The 20,987-nt window shown below is 32.3% G+C and overlaps 2 protein-coding genes across 3 annotated transcripts; both read left to right on the top strand.

Moving 5' to 3' along the window:
• The first annotated feature begins 543 nt into the window (after positions 1-543).
• LOC149545326 (putative pectate lyase 18) lies at positions 544-2,576 on the top strand. The gene is made up of 5 exons (XM_089793933.1): positions 544-710; positions 1,140-1,770; positions 1,932-2,035; positions 2,144-2,282; positions 2,370-2,576. Exons 1-5 carry the CDS (start codon positions 544-546, stop codon positions 2,574-2,576), a joined length of 1,248 nt encoding a protein of 415 aa, XP_089650059.1.
• Positions 2,577-17,860: 15,284 nt separating this feature from the next.
• Positions 17,861-19,927, top strand: LOC149545325 (putative pectate lyase 18). Of its 2 annotated transcripts, none has more exons than XM_089793931.1 (5): positions 17,861-18,061; positions 18,491-19,121; positions 19,283-19,386; positions 19,495-19,633; positions 19,721-19,927. In XM_089793931.1, exons 1-5 carry the CDS (start codon positions 17,895-17,897, stop codon positions 19,925-19,927), a joined length of 1,248 nt encoding a protein of 415 aa, XP_089650057.1. In that variant the 5' UTR covers positions 17,861-17,894. The 2 variants fall into 2 exon arrangements, with proteins under 2 accessions (XP_089650057.1, XP_089650058.1); XM_089793932.1 differs by having other exon boundaries at positions 18,030-18,061; positions 19,495-19,688; positions 19,749-19,927.
• Positions 19,928-20,987: the final 1,060 nt, after the last annotated feature.

Below are 20,987 nucleotides of genomic sequence, written 5' to 3'. Positions count from 1 at the left end.
GAGAGCGTGGGAAGCTTGGTAACAACAGGAGTCGATATTTATTCTTCAATCCCCGTGCAAATTACGGAACACAAATATGTGACTTTTGAATGTGAAACTGAAATTGACCGAAACGACAAACATTTTCAAACGTTTGGTCGGAAATCTTTACAAACATTCACCTATTGATGTGGTGAATACGAGCGTGTGAGAAAATCATGAAATATGGTGACAGCTCAAGTACATCCTTGAAACTTTCACTTCTTATATCTGTGTTTTTCAAAGAGATTTTGAGAATTATATCTACTCAGGAAAAAGTTGGAATAAACATGCGAAGACACATTCAACAAGTGCTTTATCACATTAGTTAAGAAAATCAATAGTTGCTAGTCATGTGCATTACGACCGTAATAATCGCACTGTATTAACGTGCATACAACAACATTTTCAACGGTTCGCAAACAGAAACAGAAACAGACTTCACAGACGCTCGTTGTCTATATAAGAGAGCCCAATGCCATAGCATTTCATACAACCATTGCGAGTTTCATCTTCTTATCGAAAATGGCCTCCAGTGAAGCCTTAAAGCCATTGCTTCTTTTGTTTGCTTCCTTTCTATTCATGTTAGCAATGACGGAATCAATAAGAACTCCTTTCAACACGACCAAGGCTGACAATAGCGTTAAATATCATGTTGAGAAGCCGGAGCTTGTTGTTCAAATGGTGCAAAGGTAATAAGCATGTTGTCTTTGAGAGGGTCTAGAAAGTTTAGAGAATTTAATTAAATAGCTCATCACATTCAATACATTGATATGCAATGCATATGACTGTGTGTGTCAATCATTCTCTACTTATTCTTATGCTCTTGCTTGGTGCTTGCCTTACCGTAATACCTATAATACCATTCTTGTGACAGTAGTTGGTACGCAGCTGTCAATAGCTATAGATGAAAATTCTATTCCCCATATCATTAGCTGTTAACGATTGTCTTTGTTCAGATACATTAATTCTAAGATGAACATGATACTGCAGAAAGGTTATCTAAATCAGTTCAATTAAGAAGGCTTCGACGTTCTAGCGTTGTTTTATTGCCAGCATATATCGACAGTTGCATACAATTGAGTTGAGATTATTTAACAATTTAAAGAACTGCTGCGCAGGAGTTTAAATAGTTCGAGAAGAAAGCTGAGCTCGTGCGGAACAGGGAACCCAATTGACGACTGTTGGCGCTGTGATTCCGATTGGGTTAACAACAGAAAGAGACTGGCTGACTGCGCAATTGGATTTGGCAAAAACGCCATTGGAGGTAAGAACGGGCGGTTTTATGTCGTTACCGATCCCAGTGACGATGACCCCGTCAATCCTAAGCCTGGCACTCTGCGCCACGCTGTCATCCAAACCGAGCCTCTCTGGATTATTTTTCAAAGAGACATGCTGATTCAGCTAAAGGAGGAGCTGATCATGAACAGCTACAAGACTATTGACGGCAGAGGAGCGAATGTTGATATAGCAAATGGAGCTTGCATTACAATACAGTACGTGAATAACATCATTATTCATGGAATTCATATCCATGACTGCAAACCTACGGGAAATACAAATGTGAGGAGCTCGCCCACACATTATGGGTATAGAACTATGAGTGATGGAGATGGGATTAACATCTTTGGATCAACCGCAATTTGGGTCGACCACTGTTCATTGTCAAGATGTACAGATGGACTGATCGATGCCATCATGGGCTCCACTGCTATCACAATTTCAAACAACTTTTTCACTCACCATGACAAGGTGCTCAAAACTGCCGGTTTATTTAGTCTGCCATTAATTTAGCTTTTCTTTTAAAAAGGTTTCATGATTATATTTATGGGCATGCTTTAAAAAGTTACTAGAAGCCTATTAGGAGACACATAAAGAGTATTGGTATTTATGGGCATATTCGTTTTCTGTAGGTGATGCTCCTTGGACATAGCGACGCGCATACCGAAGACGTCAAAATGCAAGTAACAGTTGCATTCAACCATTTTGGAGAAGGACTTGTTCAGCGTATGCCCAGGTATAGAATTCCGTATCAATCCTTGCATGAGGAACACAAGACATTAGCTCACTCAAGTTTATTTCTTTAATTTTCATTTCACTATAAGATGTATACGTTGTGATGCAGGTGTCGACATGGAAATTTCCATGTGGTGAACAATGATTACACTCACTGGGAAATGTACGCCATTGGCGGAAGTGCGAACCCCACCATTAACAGTGAAGGAAACAGATTCCTAGCCCCTGACAATCGATTCCACAAGGAGGTAAAAGTCCATTTGCAACTGATGTCTCATATATGTTCTTTGGTGTTCAATGGATGTAGAATAAGTATGGTAATGGGAAATGTGCAGGTGACAAAGCACCAAGATTCAACAGAAGGGAATTGGAGATCACTGGGAGATCTGATGTTGAATGGGGCATTCTTTACAGCATCAGGAGCTAGAGCATCTTCAAGCTATGCAAAGGCTTCGAGTATGGCGGCAAGACCGTCATCTGTTGTGGGCTCAATCACTGCAGCTTCAGGTGTTCTCAACTGTAGAAAGGGCTCGAGCTGTTAGACCAAAACATATGCATTATAGACAAATTGTTAGGAATCCCTTAATTCTATAGCTTGCCAAGCATGAGAGGACGGAGCGAGGCATGTTAGTTATTTTAGTTTTGTTTTTGGAGAGTCTCGAGTCATCTTTTAATAAATTTGAATATATCAGTAATGTTATTCTCAAAATTGAAGAATTGTCGTGGAACGTCAAGCCAATAACATTTATATTTATATTATCTTGATTGTCACTGAATTTCAATGTATTTCTTGAGTATGCCTTATAAGAAGTGCAATATAAAGATTGAGATTAGCTCAATTTGTGTTCACAGATTAGATTGAGGTTCATATAGATTGATTTTGACATGCTATTTATTCACACCAAATATTACTCAAAGAAGTATCAATAGTTTCTCTGTATTCTTAAAAAAAATCATTTATTATAGAAAATTGATTTAGTTTTATTCACATAACATCTAGGGCCTCAAATATTATGCTTGGTAAAAATGGAATAGAGTGAAAATGATCCTACAAATAAATCTCATTGCTAAATTTCTTCCAAATAAGACAATCTATTTATACAAAGATTGGTATGTTGCACTCTATGATATAAAAGGTGTCAACAAAAAATAAGTACAGGCTATATTTGATTAAAAAAAAAAATTCCCACACAATGCTACGAACAAACTCTTCATTTTTCTTTTGTTGGGTGTCACTTGAATTAAAAGTAGGACATCATGAGTTTGACAATCATCTTTTTGAAAAGTTCTCTCAAATGATTGAATAATTATTTGTTGTTAAATATTTATTTCTTCTTCTAAATAAATAGGAGCTATTAGGGTATGGTTATTGCTCTACATATCTGGAAATTATTTTGCTTTGCTAGTTGCATTGATATGAATTTTTTGTTTTTAAAGAAAAAATTGTGAACCATCTCAAAAATAAGACTATCATTGGTGAAACTATTTTGAATCGTAAATGTTTAAAGATTGATGAAAGAGCATCTTGGCTTGGTCAAAATAATGCTCTATAGATTTTCTCAGCAATCCTTGTGGTTCTTCTTAGTATTGATTTGAATAGTTGGGTTGGTGAAGTGTTCGTGTCTTCATTCACGAGGTTCACTTGGTTTATATGATTTTCTTTTATGTTCACCGAGTGACTTTTGTGATTGTTTTTTGTGCATTAAAAAGTAGACAAGGTAAAGGCGGCTGACCCCAGGTTACAATAGGTTGGAGACAAGCTAGTAGTCCTTCTCCAATAGTTCATCCTATACCTTTTATTATCATAAAAACAATCCATCTTCACAAAAAATGATCATAGTCCAGTAGGGTTTTAAACCAACCATTCTCTAGGAAGCTATAGAGAGAGCGAGTGACATCATTTTCCTTTCTCTTGTCCTTATCCTCATTTTCAACTCATAGAAGATACAATTTTGTGGCCATCGAATAGATCATCTTAGTGGTATACTCAGAAATGGCCTTGAATTTCCTGTGTAGGGTCTCTTGGTTATCAAAAATCTCTAAAGGGACTTCTATAGCCTATTCATCCTATCATTAATTTCATCTCTTTCACGTGGGGGCCGCTCTACCTTCCCCCCACCCCTCTTTGCATTCCTTATAGGGTAAGTGATATCACCACCCAAGCTCATTTCTGGGGAAGGCATCCCTTAAAAGGTATTAGAAACATGGGAAGGGCTAGGGTTACCCTTATTCTTAGAGCCATAGGTAGTGCGTGTCATTTCCATTTTCCTCTTGCTTGTAGGTTTAGCCTCCGTCCTCATGGATTTAGACCTAACATCATGAATATGCATTGGTGCTTCCTTAGAATAGAAGAGTTTCTACATGCCCACCTCATTTGAAACACTGGATTGTTTATACTAGATCATTCCTTTGAGAGATAGGCCTCCCACATTTGATATGAGTTCCTACATCACTACAACATTTGGGGACAAATTGCGATGACAATTTGTGATGGCGGTGTAATCTGTGTTGTTTTTCATGTCTCTTTTTTTTTGCAATTCTCCTCGATGACATTGCAATACCAATATTGGCATCGAACTTGCGACACCCCTACGAGCATAAGCAAAAAAAAAATCATGACATAAATAATTTTCCATTTGTTTTGGTTATGGAGAGATGCACGCGAAAGAGGTGGAGAGCTCCAAATGAGGGTGCATAGTTGTGAATGTTGTCATGCCCTTGTGATTGGTGCATTTTGTTGTTGTGTCCTTGTGATCTTTACATTTCATTACCATGCCCTTTCTTTGCGATTTCATTGTCATTATTTGCCCTTTCTCTGCAATTTCATTTTCGTGTCATGCCCTTTCTCTGCAGTTTCATTGTCATGTCATGCCCTTGCGATCTACATGCCCTTGCTCTGTGATTTTCTTCAAGGGGTGAGAAGAGGTACATATGCAAAATGTTTTTTCTCTTTTCCTTGTAAACGTGTATGTCTTTATATTTCCTTCTAAACATGTATTTGTTTATATAGTTAGAGGGATCTCTTTTAAGGTGGTTATTACATATTATCTCACAATAGAAAAAAAGGGCCAACTACATACATATTCCACAATCCAAATAATAAAACAATGAAAGTCACTCAACCTGTGCTAAGTGAATTATCTCAAGATCCTAAACAAAAATATTGTAAACCATGAAAAATGGGTAGAGTTCACAAGAAATTTTATAAAAATATATAATAGCAGATGTTTCTAGAGAGAAACAAGCCAAAACCCAGTTAAATTTGTGTAGTTGTTGATTACAAATTCATGTAGAACTCTCATCAGATTAGGTAAACATTCCAAAATCTAGATATTAAATCAATAAAACTCACTCAACCCTGCTAAGTGACATACCCCAATATCTTGCATATAAATAATCCAAACCATAAAAAGTGGGTAGAGTTGATAGGAAATTTTACAAAAATATATCATAGAATATATTTTTAGAAAGAAACAAGCCATAATCAAGTTAAATTGGTCTATTTTTTTATCACCTAGGTTGATTACAAATTCCCCTTTCTCTAGGACTATGAAATGTTGCTCTTCTTCAGTGAGTTGTACCACCATTGAATATTTTTAGAAACTCTGGTCAATGTTGAAACTTTGAATTCTCAGATAGTTGTAGGGATTGTGGTGAATATGTAACACTAATGAATGTTTTTACCAACTCTTTCCTTTGTTCAAATGAGGGCATAGAGAGCTATAAATGTTGTCATGCCCTTGTGATCATTAAATTTTTTACTGTGCCCTTATAATATGAAACCAAAAACTGATAAAATTCTAATTAATTGATGAGATCAGTTGCAGAAACCTAACTGATATGTTTTCTTGTGCCATTGTCAAATTCTTACACTTGTTGAGATTCTAAACACTTGCAGTACTATGAATCATGAGACACGATGGAAAACTAGACAAGATTAGAGATTGCACTATGAAACAACTACTGAAATTCATTCATGCTTCTCCATGAGATTTTGAGAAATTCTCTCCACGCACATTTGTTCCCATGCGAGTTCAACATATTGGTGAACTAAGTGTATGAAAAATCATATCCAAAATTCTTTATTAGGGAATATTGCAGTTTACAATTAGATGTCGATCCCGTGAGTTTTTATTGTGTGTTAGTCGATATAATTCTATCACAATTTGTACTACACAATATAATTCAATGCGGAGTTATGATGTTAATTGGGGCAGTCTTCAAGGAATCAGGTGGCATGGGGTTGTCAAAGTATGCCAAAGCTTCAAGCGTGGGGCATCCCTCTATGCCTTCCATCATTGTTAACGTGGGTGTTCTAACTCTCTAACTTGCTAAGCACGATCAACGCAATGAATCAAAGCTTATCACATATTTTAGTTTCTTTTGACGTCAAGATGCTCCACCCATTTCTCGTGACTTCAAAAAATGTGTGAATAATACACCTCTCATATCTGAAATACATCAATAAACTTGATTAATGCTGCAAAAATTCATTTACATTTAAAAAAATTGAAGGTTGGGAATAATGCAGTGCCTAAATGAGTTTTGTTTAAAAATGTAAAATGTACAAATATAAAATCGTATAATTCTTAAGACGATGACTAAGATAATCTTTGATAAAATGTAGAGATTTCACTTATAATAGCATACACTCTTAATAGATAACCTTATAACTTATTTATCATATTGTAAATTGCATTTTCTTTTTTCTTTTTTTAACCATATCGTGCCAACTCTTTTAAATAGAAGAGTATTCTAATCGTTATAAAGATGCATGAGTATTGATTGTAATGTAATACTTGAATTCTATATAATGTGTGAAATCAAAATATTTGTATGTTCATCATAAATGTAAAGCATTATTCAATGATTTCTTTAAATTTTCATTAATTGAAACCTTACTGTCTTAGAATACCACAACTAGATAGATCATTACATAAATATTGCAAAGTAACCTACCAATGGTAATAAAAAAAGGTAGGAGTTAGATTTTAAATGTAAAATTTGATTTTTGAATTAGATTCAAGGAATGCAAAAATTGGTCTTGGATACTATAACCACGATCCAAATTAAAAGATGGAGAATATAGGAATCACGGATGAATGTATGTGAACCTAGCCTAGTAAATAATCGGAATGCCACAGTATATCATAATTACAAGAAAATATGGAGCTAAAAGGGGACCTTCCCTGGGCTCTTTTCCTTTTCAATAATTAACAGAGAATAATCTTTGATGAGAAATTATATATAGTGTTGTGATAAAATTTACTCAAGACATGACAATAGAAAAGATTATAGTGCTTCAAATCTACTTTCAAAGAACTATTACCTTTTCAAACGATGTATATTAAGGGTTTAAATGAGCATCAAAAAAATACTCATTGTTTGTTTAACATTTATAACATATCATCATCTAATGTACAACCTATAATTTTTTTTTTTTTTTAATATGTCATATATCATTTCAGTGAATAAATATTAAAAAAATATGGAAAATTAATAATACTCCTCTAGTTTTTAAATTAATAAGCAATTATCTTTTGAATGTAAAAATTAGAATCTGGAGTTAGATTTAAGGAATGCAAAATTTGTCCTGAATATTATAGAGATGATCCAAAATAAATGACATAGAATATAAGAAGCATGGACGAATGTATGTGAATGTAGTCTAATAAATAATAGAATGTCATAGTATATCATTAGAACATGGAAATATTGAAACAAATGGGGACATGAGCTGGGCTCTTTTCATTTTGAATAATTAAAAAAGAGTTATCTTAGATGAGAAATTAAATATAGTTATGATAAAGTTATTCAATACATGGCTACAAATCTACTTTGAAATTCCTAATTTTTTTTTTTCAATGATGTACATTAGGGGTTAAAATGAGAGAACAAAAGATACACTTCTTATATTTGAAATTCCTAACATATCATTGAAATTCCTAACATATCATCTCACGCACAACATGTAATATTATATTATTTTTATTTAAAATACTATTTTAGTGAAAACTTTGTTAGCACCATGTGTTTCATGTCAAACAAATTTATTGCTTTCCTAAGTTAAAATCTTGAAAAAAGGAAAATTAATAATACTCCCCTTTTTTCAAGTTAATAAATACATAGATTAAATACTCTTACTGTATTTAATAATTATTAAATACCCTAAAGAGTTTTACCTTACCTTTTTGGGTTTTGATCTCCTTTATAAGGATGATCTCTCATTGTAAACATGAACTTGAGATAATTCATTTTTTATAGCAATCTACTTTTTTCCTCATCAAGAATGTCTCATCTACGGATCTAGCTATTCAAGCCTCCATAGCCTTTTTTCTCTCTCTCCAGTAAGAGGTGTTTGCATGTAGATGGTTCTTGGGAGCTGTGGGTTTGACCGTTTATCATTTTCAACAACCATGTGAGTTGAAAATCATTTAATAATTATGAAAAGCCATTAAATCTTTTTGAGCAACTAGCAGGCACAAGTCAAGATATCGATGCTTTTTGGGCATCTTTCTTTTAGTGGTAGCTCTCAATGTAATTGTCCCTTTTTGAGCACATTCATCAATCTTCATAATATATATTTCTTAGTCCCTACCTTGAGGATAGGAGACTATAGATTTTAATTAGTTTTCTCCCTATTTGTTGAATCTTGAAAAATGTGCAAGCTTAAAAAAAAATCATTTATCCTATATTTTGAAGCATTTTTTCTATTTAACTAAATTTTATTTTTTTGTTTCTAAATTTTTATTGCTTATGATTTTTTTTCCCAGCAATCTTTTCCATTTTTTGTGCGCAAAATTTAAGAAAAAATAAGCATGAAAAATACAAACATGGCAGTGGAAGTTGAAAAAATAATAGATGTGTCATTCAATGTATCTGCATGTGCCTATCTTCACTCTAATAGGTGACAACATGAGATAACTTGAGTTTGGGAAGTTATCATGAGATTTGAAAAACTAAGTAGCATGGTGATGTTAGATTATGTTGTTGACTCTTGATTAATTATGAAATTCTTCCCTTGGTTCTTATAAATGTATTATATTAAAATCGATATTATTATATCACAAGTGGTATAAAATTTAGCTTCACAAATATCCTAAACCTTGCAATTTTAGGTAGCATGTTGCATAATATCAATCTATATTGGTAAAAGTTTTTGGGAAAAACACTATTTTGGAATTTATTGTGATTAGCATATTGAAGTTCCAATCTATAAATTGTTAAAGCTATTAGTAAATTCTATCTACTAGTGAGTTATAAAATATGTCATATTCATATATAATAAAAATTATGATGAAATTTAGAAGAAGAAAAAAATATTGTCCTGTAATAAACTATGAATTGTAAGATTTTTCAAACAAATTACATGTTGGTAACATGCCATATAAATTGTGGTAACTTTTAAATATAAACAAAAAATAGTTTAATACACCAAAATCTGTCATTGGATTCAATTAGGTGCTATGTGCACTTGATAATCACCTATCGCTCCATCGAAAATCACCAACCCTACAAATGAGCTTATGAATAATTTGAACTCCTAACTATGAAAGAAAAAAATTTACTTATTGATGATAATTTTTTACTTGTAGACAATAGTTTGTTTCATTGATCGCCTTTATAAAATAACCATTCGAACATATTTTTTTCAATTTTGAGTCTTTATCATACATGAACATGCAAACACACATTTTCTAGTATTTTCTAATGTACTATTCACATATTTATTGATATAATACTACTTTTAATCCATAAAAAAGAAATTATATAAATCAAATGATAGTATCACAATAGTATCATTATATTTTTTTTTTTTATCAAAATAGACAACTAAACGCTAGATACACAATTCATGCAAAAATTGATAGTTTGAAAACAAATCAAAAACCCCATATTAAGATTGTATCTATGTATGTAGAAAACTAATCTATACAAAAGATGTAGTAAATTACATTAAGTTATTAGGAAAGCATTGAAACAAGAGCTCTAGAAGATGCTTTTTGAAAAATCTTACAATTCATAGTTTATTACAGGACAATATTTTCTTCTTCTTCTAAATTTCATCATAATTTTTATTATATATGAATATAACATATTTTATAACTCACTAGTAGATAGAATTTACTAATAGCTTTAACAAGTTATAGATTGGAACTTCAATATGCTAATCACAATAAATTCCAAAATAGTATTTTTTTCCAAAAACTTTTACCAATATAGATTGATATTATGCAACATGCTACCTAAAATTGCAAGGTTTAGGATATTTGTGAAGCTAAATTTTATACCACTTGTGATATAATAATATTGATTTTAATATAATACATTTATAAGAACCAAGGGAAGAATTTCATAATTAATCAAGAGTCAACAACATAATCTAACATCACCATGCTACTTAGTTTTTCAAATCTCATGATAACTTCCCAAACTCAAGTTATCAAAGTTGATAGGTATAATCCAAAAACAATAAGAAGAAAATTATACTCATCAAAAAGAATATTTGTAACTTAAAACACCAAAGTTAGATTTTATTTAATTTAAGATCAGTAGTATATTTCTATATACATTGTAAGATGTTTTTGGATTATGATTAATATATTATTGCACAAATAATTTACTAGCAAAACTAGTACCGACATCTTCAATTATAGTACATATAATATTGGAAAAAATATCACATATGCTCATTAAATTTTTTTATTTTGACTTTTCATTTATATAAAAATCTAATATTATGGATGAGGGTTAAGATAAGAATATAAAATATCGATAAGAAAACCTATTATAGTACCTTACGTATTAGAAGGTGATGTAAGTATTTACAATAAATTTTAATTAAAAGTAATATATTAAACTTGTAAATATTGTGGAGAGTTAGTTCACACTTAAATATCTCATAAATCTAATTGAGAGATGATCTCCACATGAAATGTGAAGCAAGATTAATATATTGATTTATCTTTTATGATATTTACACTAACATAAAATCTCCATAGTGCTTACTATTCTCACATGGAATGGAAATGAAGTAGATAGGGTAGAATCTATGTGTAACACATCATTTAATCACTATAAACTTGCTTCAAAATCTTTTAAACTATCGATTTGGCATAAATGTACTTCTCTTAAGAATTGTTTGGGGCAGAATTTCACTTTTTCAAATACTGTACTTCCTTATTATCTATACAACCATCATTATAACCCACAACTATCAAAGGAATTGTAAGCTCAATTTTAGAGACATTTTTTAATCTTTAAACCTAGGTTTAATTTGATTTTGATGTGTTTTCATTCACAGAGAGGGTGGTTTTGGTTTACCTCATTTTATAGAATAAGTCAAACAAGAAACATTCTTCCAATACTACTTACTATAAAACATTTAATTGAAAATTTATATTTGCATATAAGAAAAATATAAAAAATTAAAATTATAAAAGACGCCTAATTTGTTATGGTTGTTTGTGAAAGAAATATAAAAAATGTTCTTATATGTAATGTACTTGAGGAAAATAAATCTTGAGAGTTCCTATAAATAATATTATAAGCTACATATCATTATATAATTATCTAATTATGTGATATCAGGTAAAGGAAATATTTTACTTTCTTTTTATTATTCTGTAAGGATCGTGTACCTATACATTATGTTGAAATCTATTTTCATTATATATTCTTATATTTTTCATGGAAGTTGTCTTAATTATGCATGATTAAATATAGTTTTGCAAGTTAATAATTTAATAAAATGAGGGTTTGTATATATTTAAATAATAATGGCTTATAAATCTTATCAAATTTTCATATTTGAACTTTTGTAGATGATATTTATACAAAATTCATTTTACATAAAGAATAGAATTTTTAATATAATTAATGGCTTCATCTCATTAAGTACAATGGTAAGTGTTACAAAATTATTTATTATTCAAAACTTCATTAGATAAGTAAATTCAAGATAATTTGAAATTTATACAAAAGTTGCCATTATAGATCATGTGGATAAATAGCCATTCACTTTTGACTCTCTTTACTCTTAAATTGGGTGTGCATGCTACAATTTGACACAACTAACCCTTCAAAAATAATTTAATTAATACACAAGAGAATTTTTTAATTCTCATAATTTACTATTATTTTCACAATATCACAATATTATTTTTACAAAGTTCCATTGGAGGTAATGGTGATGACCTAGTTAATCCTACGCCTGACACTCTTTGCCACGTTGTCATCCAGACCGAGCCTCTGTGAATCATTTAAAAAGAAATTCTAATTCCCTTCACACAAACTATTCTCAAGCTATACTTTTTCAATTCCTTTTCCAAGATCTAATGCATGCATGCCTATTGATTAGATGTACATATTTTCAAAATAACATCGACCCATTTGAGTTTGAGATAGAAAAGGTAAAAGGACCTTAAACAACCCTCATTCCATGAGAACAAGATTTGCAAGCTCTTACATAAAAAAATTTCGAATTATGTGTATACAAATGAGCATTATTTATAATTTTTTTAAAATATTGTAGTCCACTACAACAACACAAAATAAATGTAGTGAAATTCTTATGATCATTTTTGTTTTCTTTATAAAACCCCATTGTGTTGGCACTCTTTACTAATTTCACGTATTGGTTAAATGTATTTTGAAAACTTAGATCTATCCTCACATAGTCGTACACTATATGCACTTAAGATGCTCAATGTTTAGAAAAGAGGTTCTAGAAAAGGGAATGAATGTCAAGCACTTTTTATGTAGATATGAACGGAAATATAGGGGGTCCCTGCATGTGCATGGATTCATATGGATCGAAGGAGCACCTGATGTGGATAAAATTGACTGGTCAAATGAGGAGGAAAGAAGAAGCCGTAAAAGATATTTTTCATTCCATTGTTCATGTATGGAACCCTAGAAATTATCCTCATCAACAAAATATACATGCACATTAATAAATATTTATATATATTCATGTAATGTGACATTAATTAATGTACTTATTTTTTTCTTACCTTGAGTTGTAGGCATTCGTCAATTTTCAACAACATATATGCCTTAAAAACACAAGACAACTTGCAAAGGTGGATTTGGACCGTGACTATGAAGAAATGTTAAATTGTGCGGAGTGATACACAATTTCTAAGGAGGGTGGATGCCTACGAATAAAAGGGAAAGATGGTTTGCAAGTAATTATTTCATCCCAATGAATATTTAAAAAATATATATAATTACTACAAAATGATGGGGCTAAATATAAAATTTCTTACACTGGAGAAAGTTGTCTTGATAATGAAGAAAATGATTCATCGGATCACAGGGCTTCCGATGTTGGCCAAGGCAAGAACCACCAATGCCCTGAATCGGGTGGAACTGTAAAAGAAAACCCTTGCTAAGTGGGATGGAAGGGGTATGAAGATTAGTTGTGTTACTGATATAGAGTTAAAATTTGAAATTCATGTAATTGCACACAAGATATATAGCTCCAGTTGACTCAATAATGTATCATGTGGAGCAGTGGATCTCAGTTACGGGGTGGTGAAGAATGACATGTCCTTCGACCCTACCAAGTTGGTGTTGAAATTGAAGAAAATGAACATGTTTAGAGAAATACTACAGAATATGAATGGGAGATTATATCTAGGTTGCACTAGGGTCAAAATATACGATGCTCAGAAATAGACATGTTCGGGAGAAGAGACATTGATAGACAAACAAATTGGTCTGTTGATTATCAAGAAGAAGAGTACACTACCAGAGCAATCAATTTCATAAGTAACATGAAGAATCATGGGTGTCTTGTCTATGATGAAATTCCTCGATGCATAAACTACATGACCTTTGGTGAGAAACAAAAAAGGCAGTCAACATGACATGACACACTACCACAGTAATCAAAATGAAGAACTATTGTTTATGATAATTCAAGGCACATCAAGAACAGGAAAGTCATATTTAATTGGTTCTATTAGTCAATCTCTTCAAAATGCGGCAATGCCCTCCCATTCTCCCCTTCTATTACTTTTCCTAATAGGAGTTGCAACATTCAATACAAGAGCTTCTACAATTGATTCAAAATAGAAGGTAACAGTAAGAGATTGTTCTCAACTAGAAGGAGCAAGGCTCACAAGTTTTTGAGAAGAAATTCCACATTTAAAATATATTTTGATTGATGAAATGAGATTCATTGGTCAAAAAATGTTGGAAAATATAGATTTATGACTGCGACAAGCATTCCCACAATCTGCACACATAAGCTTTGGAGGTAAATATTCCATTTCTACATCATGAATATCTTACTCATGTGAAATATACATTATTTGAATCAAATACATGAATAAATACATAGTTTTTAAAATATATTTTTTCCTCAATTGTATTTCAGGTGCATCTATAATATCGGTGGGAGATTTTGGCCAGCTACCTCCTATCAATGATAGAGCAGCATATGACAGTAATAAACAGGAAAAGTTTCTAGGTCAGGAATTCAAGACCCTGGTCACACTAGATAAGATATTCAGACAAGATGGGGAAGATATTGAGCGACAAAGATTTTGACAACTTTTGATGAATCTAAGAGATGGAAACTCACAAATTGATGATTTGAGGTTGCTGGTGTCAAGGGTCCCTATCAACATAGATGTCGCAACAATTGTTTAATTTGATAATGTTTTTCATTTGTTCTCAAAAAATGAAAATGTTCATGCTCGTAATAAAAAAAATGCTACATTCATTGAAGCATCCGATTGCACCTTGTGTTGCATCGAAAGTAGCTTCTATCAATCCAATAGATTACTGTTAAAATGATGAGCTTGATTTGGAGTTGTTAATCTGTAACGATTGAAGGGTCATGCTAACTTCAAATCTATGGATAGAGGTAGGTCCTATAAATGGGGCTCTTGGATACATTCAAAAAAATATCTACAAGAAAGGAAATGCTCTGCTTAAGCCTCCAGCATATGTGATGGTTGAGTTTGATGGTTATTCAGGACTACCATTCGAAGATCATAATCCAAAGATAATTCCAATACCACGAATACAAAATGGTACAACAGTTCAATTTCCATTGAGGTTGGCATGGGCATTGACCATTCACAAATCTCAGGGATTGACTCTTCCCAAAGCGACAATTGATGTAGGATCAAGAGAAAGAGCAGGGATTGACATTTGTGGTAGTTTCACATGTAAAATATCTCTAGTGTTTGAGAATGATGCCTCCTTTTACGTATGATCATTATGAGAAAATGAAAAAGGGTAGACAAATTTCAAGCGCAAAGATGAAGAAAATAGACTTAAGTGCCTTGAAGATAGTTGACGTGATATGTTATTCTTAAATGTTATGTCCATAAAAGTCTTTTTGGACACATTAGTATTTTGTTTGTAACACTCCCTACTATATTCCATGTTTTAAAAAAGTCTCTATTATACAATGAAAAATGATATAAATAACTTTCTTGATTTTAATTTATTCTATTTTGAGAAACCCAACCTCTTTTTGTGATATTTAATTTTTATAGATCTTAATTAATTGTAGTGATGTATTAAGTAATAATTATATCTTAACTAATTGTAGTGATTTTTTAAGTAATAATTGTAGATTGATTCATTGAGTTATATCAGTTTATGTTTACAATTTATATTTACTTTTGCTACAATGTTTCTTAATGTTCGATGATAATATTATGGACAACTTTTTTTTAATTTAAACTATTAAATTAAAATATTCATTACAAAATTTCAAAGAAAAAACCAATGAATATAATTTACTTATTCTAATTATCCTCCAATATTAATTTTCTTTTGTTTCATATTTTTAAAATTAGTGAACTTAAATTTTTCAAATATGGTACAATAAAATAATAATATTATTAAAAATAAAATATATTTCTATTGACTTTATTTGGTCTATATTTAAGTATAAGTGCTAAATTTGATTTGTGTGTTCCATATTTGATTGTATCTTATAACGGTTTTATATATATTTATGTTGATAATTGTTTAAAAGTTTGTAGCATATCATTTGAGCTATGGATTTTCTATTGGAGCATCAAATATCATTGTTACGAGTCGTGCTGCTTCTGTGACCTCAAATAATTTCTGTGAGATCGATTTAGATAAATGTAAAAGAATAATCCAGAAATCGTGCTCACACCTAATCAAAGCCTTGGAGAATGGTTCATTGTTAATTGATAGTGTTGATGAACTAGAAATAACGGAAATGGTGGATGTTGCAAAAGTTATTTATGACACATTTGCAAAAACGGATGCATTTCTAGAAATGATGAAAGAACTCTACCGTGATCATTGCTCTAATAAAGGTCGCAACACCATCCTTATCATTGAGGAATATGTGATGCAGCTGCATCATCATGGAGAAATGTTCTTTCTTTAGTTTCTTCTCATATTTCCTATACTCCATCTAAATACTTCTACTTGGGCTTATATTTCCTATTTCATCTATGTAAGTTTTATGAACAACAACATGAATAAGTTATTTTCACTGTTCAAGTCATGGACACATATTTTTCATTTTCATCTATTTGAGCTTTGTGAACAACAATATTATGTATCAAATTTATGCTCTCATTGATTGATATGTTACATGCTATATTATCTATGCACAATCATCAAAACTAATAATAAAATGTATAAAATTGAGCTATTTGTATGCATAATCATCAAATTTTATACCAATAAATATAAAATTTGATACTGACCCTTTAAAAAATTGACTTTTTAATTAAGTCGTTCAAAATTAATTATCCATGCAAAATTTTATTTTAATATTTATTAATAATTAAAATGATTTATTCTAATAATTAATTAAAGTGAAAAAAGAGAGAGTATATATTTAAACAAATAAAGTTATTAATTGTGTGCTGCTACTAGCTTATATATATAAAGGGAGAGTTATCCTTCTTGAAGCGCCTGTTTTGATAATCTAACTACAATAGATAACTCTCTACTTATATACATAAACTAGTTTATATAACAAAACTCTTAATTAATTTCACTTCAACGAAAATTCTATGATTCTAATCATGCATAAAGTTTGATTTTAATAAATCATCTACCCATATATTTTCCCTATATTACAGCCATTGCCATCGCCTTCCACATCAATCATATGAAGTTGCCATCGCCTTCCACATCATATGAAGTTCCGAATATAGAACATCTTATTAGTTATCATTGCATGCATGAAGTTCCCAATTTAGAACATCTTATTAGTTATCTTTGCATGTGACGTCTATATGACATCCTCGCATCCTTAGTTGACAGCGTATCTTATTTTGTCCCGAGAGAAAAAGAACCGTGAGAGCGTGGGAAGCTTGGTAACAACAGGAGTCGATATTTATTCTTCAATCCCCGTGCAAATTACGGAACACAAATATGTGACTTTTGAATGTGAAACTGAAATTGACCGAAACGACAAACATTTTCAAACGTTTGGTCGGAAATCTTTACAAACATTCACCTATTGATGTGGTGAATACGAGCGTGTGAGAAAATCATGAAATATGGTGACAGCTCAAGTACATCCTTGAAACTTTCACTTCTTATATCTGTGTTTTTCAAAGAGATTTTGAGAATTATATCTACTCAGGAAAAAGTTGGAATAAACATGCGAAGACACATTCAACAAGTGCTTTATCACATTAGTTAAGAAAATCAATAGTTGCTAGTCATGTGCATTACGACCGTAATAATCGCACTGTATTAACGTGCATACAACAACATTTTCAACGGTTCGCAAACAGAAACAGAAACAGACTTCACAGACGCTCGTTGTCTATATAAGAGAGCCCAATGCCATAGCATTTCATACAACCATTGCGAGTTTCATCTTCTTATCGAAAATGGCCTCCAGTGAAGCCTTAAAGCCATTGCTTCTTTTGTTTGCTTCCTTTCTATTCATGTTAGCAATGACGGAATCAATAAGAACTCCTTTCAACACGACCAAGGCTGACAATAGCGTTAAATATCATGTTGAGAAGCCGGAGCTTGTTGTTCAAATGGTGCAAAGGTAATAAGCATGTTGTCTTTGAGAGGGTCTAGAAAGTTTAGAGAATTTAATTAAATAGCTCATCACATTCAATACATTGATATGCAATGCATATGACTGTGTGTGTCAATCATTCTCTACTTATTCTTATGCTCTTGCTTGGTGCTTGCCTTACTGTAATACCTATAATACCATTCTTGTGACAGTAGTTGGTACGCAGCTGTCAATAGCTATAGATGAAAATTCTATTCCCCATATCATTAGCTGTTAACGATTGTCTTTGTTCAGATACATTAATTCTAAGATGAACATGATACTGCAGAAAGGTTATCTAAATCAGTTCAATTAAGAAGGCTTCGACGTTCTAGCGTTGTTTTATTGCCAGCATATATCGACAGTTGCATACAGTTGAGTTGAGATTATTTAACAATTTAAAGAACTGCTGCGCAGGAGTTTAAATAGTTCGAGAAGAAAGCTGAGCTCGTGCGGAACAGGGAACCCAATTGACGACTGTTGGCGCTGTGATTCCGATTGGGTTAACAACAGAAAGAGACTGGCTGACTGCGCAATTGGATTTGGCAAAAACGCCATTGGAGGTAAGAACGGGCGGTTTTATGTCGTTACCGATCCCAGTGACGATGACCCCGTCAATCCTAAGCCTGGCACTCTGCGCCACGCTGTCATCCAAACCGAGCCTCTCTGGATTATTTTTCAAAGAGACATGCTGATTCAGCTAAAGGAGGAGCTGATCATGAACAGCTACAAGACTATTGACGGCAGAGGAGCGAATGTTCATATAGCAAATGGAGCTTGCATTACAATACAGTACGTGAATAACATCATTATTCATGGAATTCATATCCATGACTGCAAACCTACGGGAAATACAAATGTGAGGAGCTCGCCCACACATTACGGGTATAGAACTATGAGTGATGGAGATGGGATTAACATCTTTGGATCAACCGCAATTTGGGTCGACCACTGTTCATTGTCAAGATGTACAGATGGACTGATCGATGCCATCATGGGCTCCACTGCTATCACAATTTCAAACAACTTTTTCACTCACCATGACAAGGTGCTCAAAACTGCCGGTTTATTTAGTCTGCCATTAATTTAGCTTTTCTTTTAAAAAGGTTTCATGATTATATTTATGGGCATGCTTTAAAAAGTTACTAGAAGCCTATTAGGAGACACATAAAGAGTATTGGTATTTATGGGCATATTCGTTTTCTGTAGGTGATGCTCCTTGGACATAGCGACGCGCATACCGAAGACGTCAAAATGCAAGTAACAGTTGCATTCAACCATTTTGGAGAAGGACTTGTTCAGCGTATGCCCAGGTATAGAATTCCGTATCAATCCTTGCATGAGGAACACAAGACATTAGCTCACTCAAGTTTATTTCTTTAATTTTCATTTCACTATAAGATGTATACGTTGTGATGCAGGTGTCGACATGGAAATTTCCATGTGGTGAACAATGATTACACTCACTGGGAAATGTACGCCATTGGCGGAAGTGCGAACCCCACCATTAACAGTGAAGGAAACAGATTCCTAGCCCCTGACAATCGATTCCACAAGGAGGTAAAAGTCCATTTGCAACTGATGTCTCATATATGTTCTTTGGTGTTCAATGGATGTAGAATAAGTATGGTAATGGGAAATGTGCAGGTGACAAAGCACCAAGATTCAACAGAAGGGAATTGGAGATCACTGGGAGATCTGATGTTGAATGGGGCATTCTTTACAGCATCAGGAGCTAGAGCATCTTCAAGCTATGCAAAGGCTTCGAGTATGGCGGCAAGACCGTCATCTGTTGTGGGCTCAATCACTGCAGCTTCAGGTGTTCTCAACTGTAGAAAGGGCTCGAGCTGTTAGACCAAAACATATGCATTATAGACAAATTGTTAGGAATCCCTTAATTCTATAGCTTGCCAAGCATGAGAGGACGGAGCGAGGCATGTTAGTTATTTTAGTTTTGTTTTTGGAGAGTCTCGAGTCATCTTTTAATAAATTTGAATATATCAGTAATGTTATTCTCAAAATTGAAGAATTGTCGTGGAACGTCAAGCCAATAACATTTATATTTATATTATCTTGATTGTCACTGAATTTCAATGTATTTCTTGAGTATGCCTTATAAGAAGTGCAATATAAAGATTGAGATTAGCTCAATTTGTGTTCACAGATTAGATTGAGGTTCATATAGATTGATTTTGACATGCTATTTATTCACACCAAATATTACTCAAAGAAGTATCAATAGTTTCTCTGTATTCTTAAAAAAAATCATTTATTATAGAAAATTGATTTAGTTTTATTCACATAACATCTAGGGCCTCAAATATTATGCTTGGTAAAAATGGAATAGAGTGAAAATGATCCTACAAATAAATCTCATTGCTAAATTTCTTCCAAATAAGACAATCTATTTATACAAAGATTGGTATGTTGCACTCTATGATATAAAAGGTGTCAACAAAAAATAAGTACAGGCTATATTTGACTAAAAAAAAAAATTCCCACACAATGCTACGAACAAACTCTTCATTTTTCTTTTGTTGGGTGTCACTTGAATTAAAAGTAGGACATCATGAGTTTGACAATCATCTTTTTGAAAAGTTCTCTCAAATGATTGAATAATTATTTGTTGTTAAATATTTATTTCTTCTTCTAAATAAATAGGAGCTATTAGGGTATGGTTATTGCTCTACATATCTGGAAATTATTTTGCTTTGCTAGTTGCATTGATATGAATTTTTTGTTTTTAAAGAAAAAATTGTGAACCATCTCAAAAATAAGACTATCATTGGTGAAACTATTTTGAATCGTAAATGTTTAAAGATTGATGAAAGAGCATCTTGGCTTGGTCAAAATAATGCTCTATAGATTTTCTCAGCAATCCTTGTGGTTCTTCTTAGTATTGATTTGAATAGTT

This window comes from Cupressus sempervirens, chromosome 7 (assembly GCF_028749045.1).
Source record: "Cupressus sempervirens isolate cs-2001-9-10 chromosome 7, ASM2874904v1, whole genome shotgun sequence".
Lineage (NCBI taxonomy): Eukaryota > Viridiplantae > Streptophyta > Pinopsida > Cupressales > Cupressaceae > Cupressus > Cupressus sempervirens.
The sequence above is the reverse complement of the archived record's forward strand: the minus strand, read 5'-3'. Positions and strand labels throughout refer to the sequence as shown.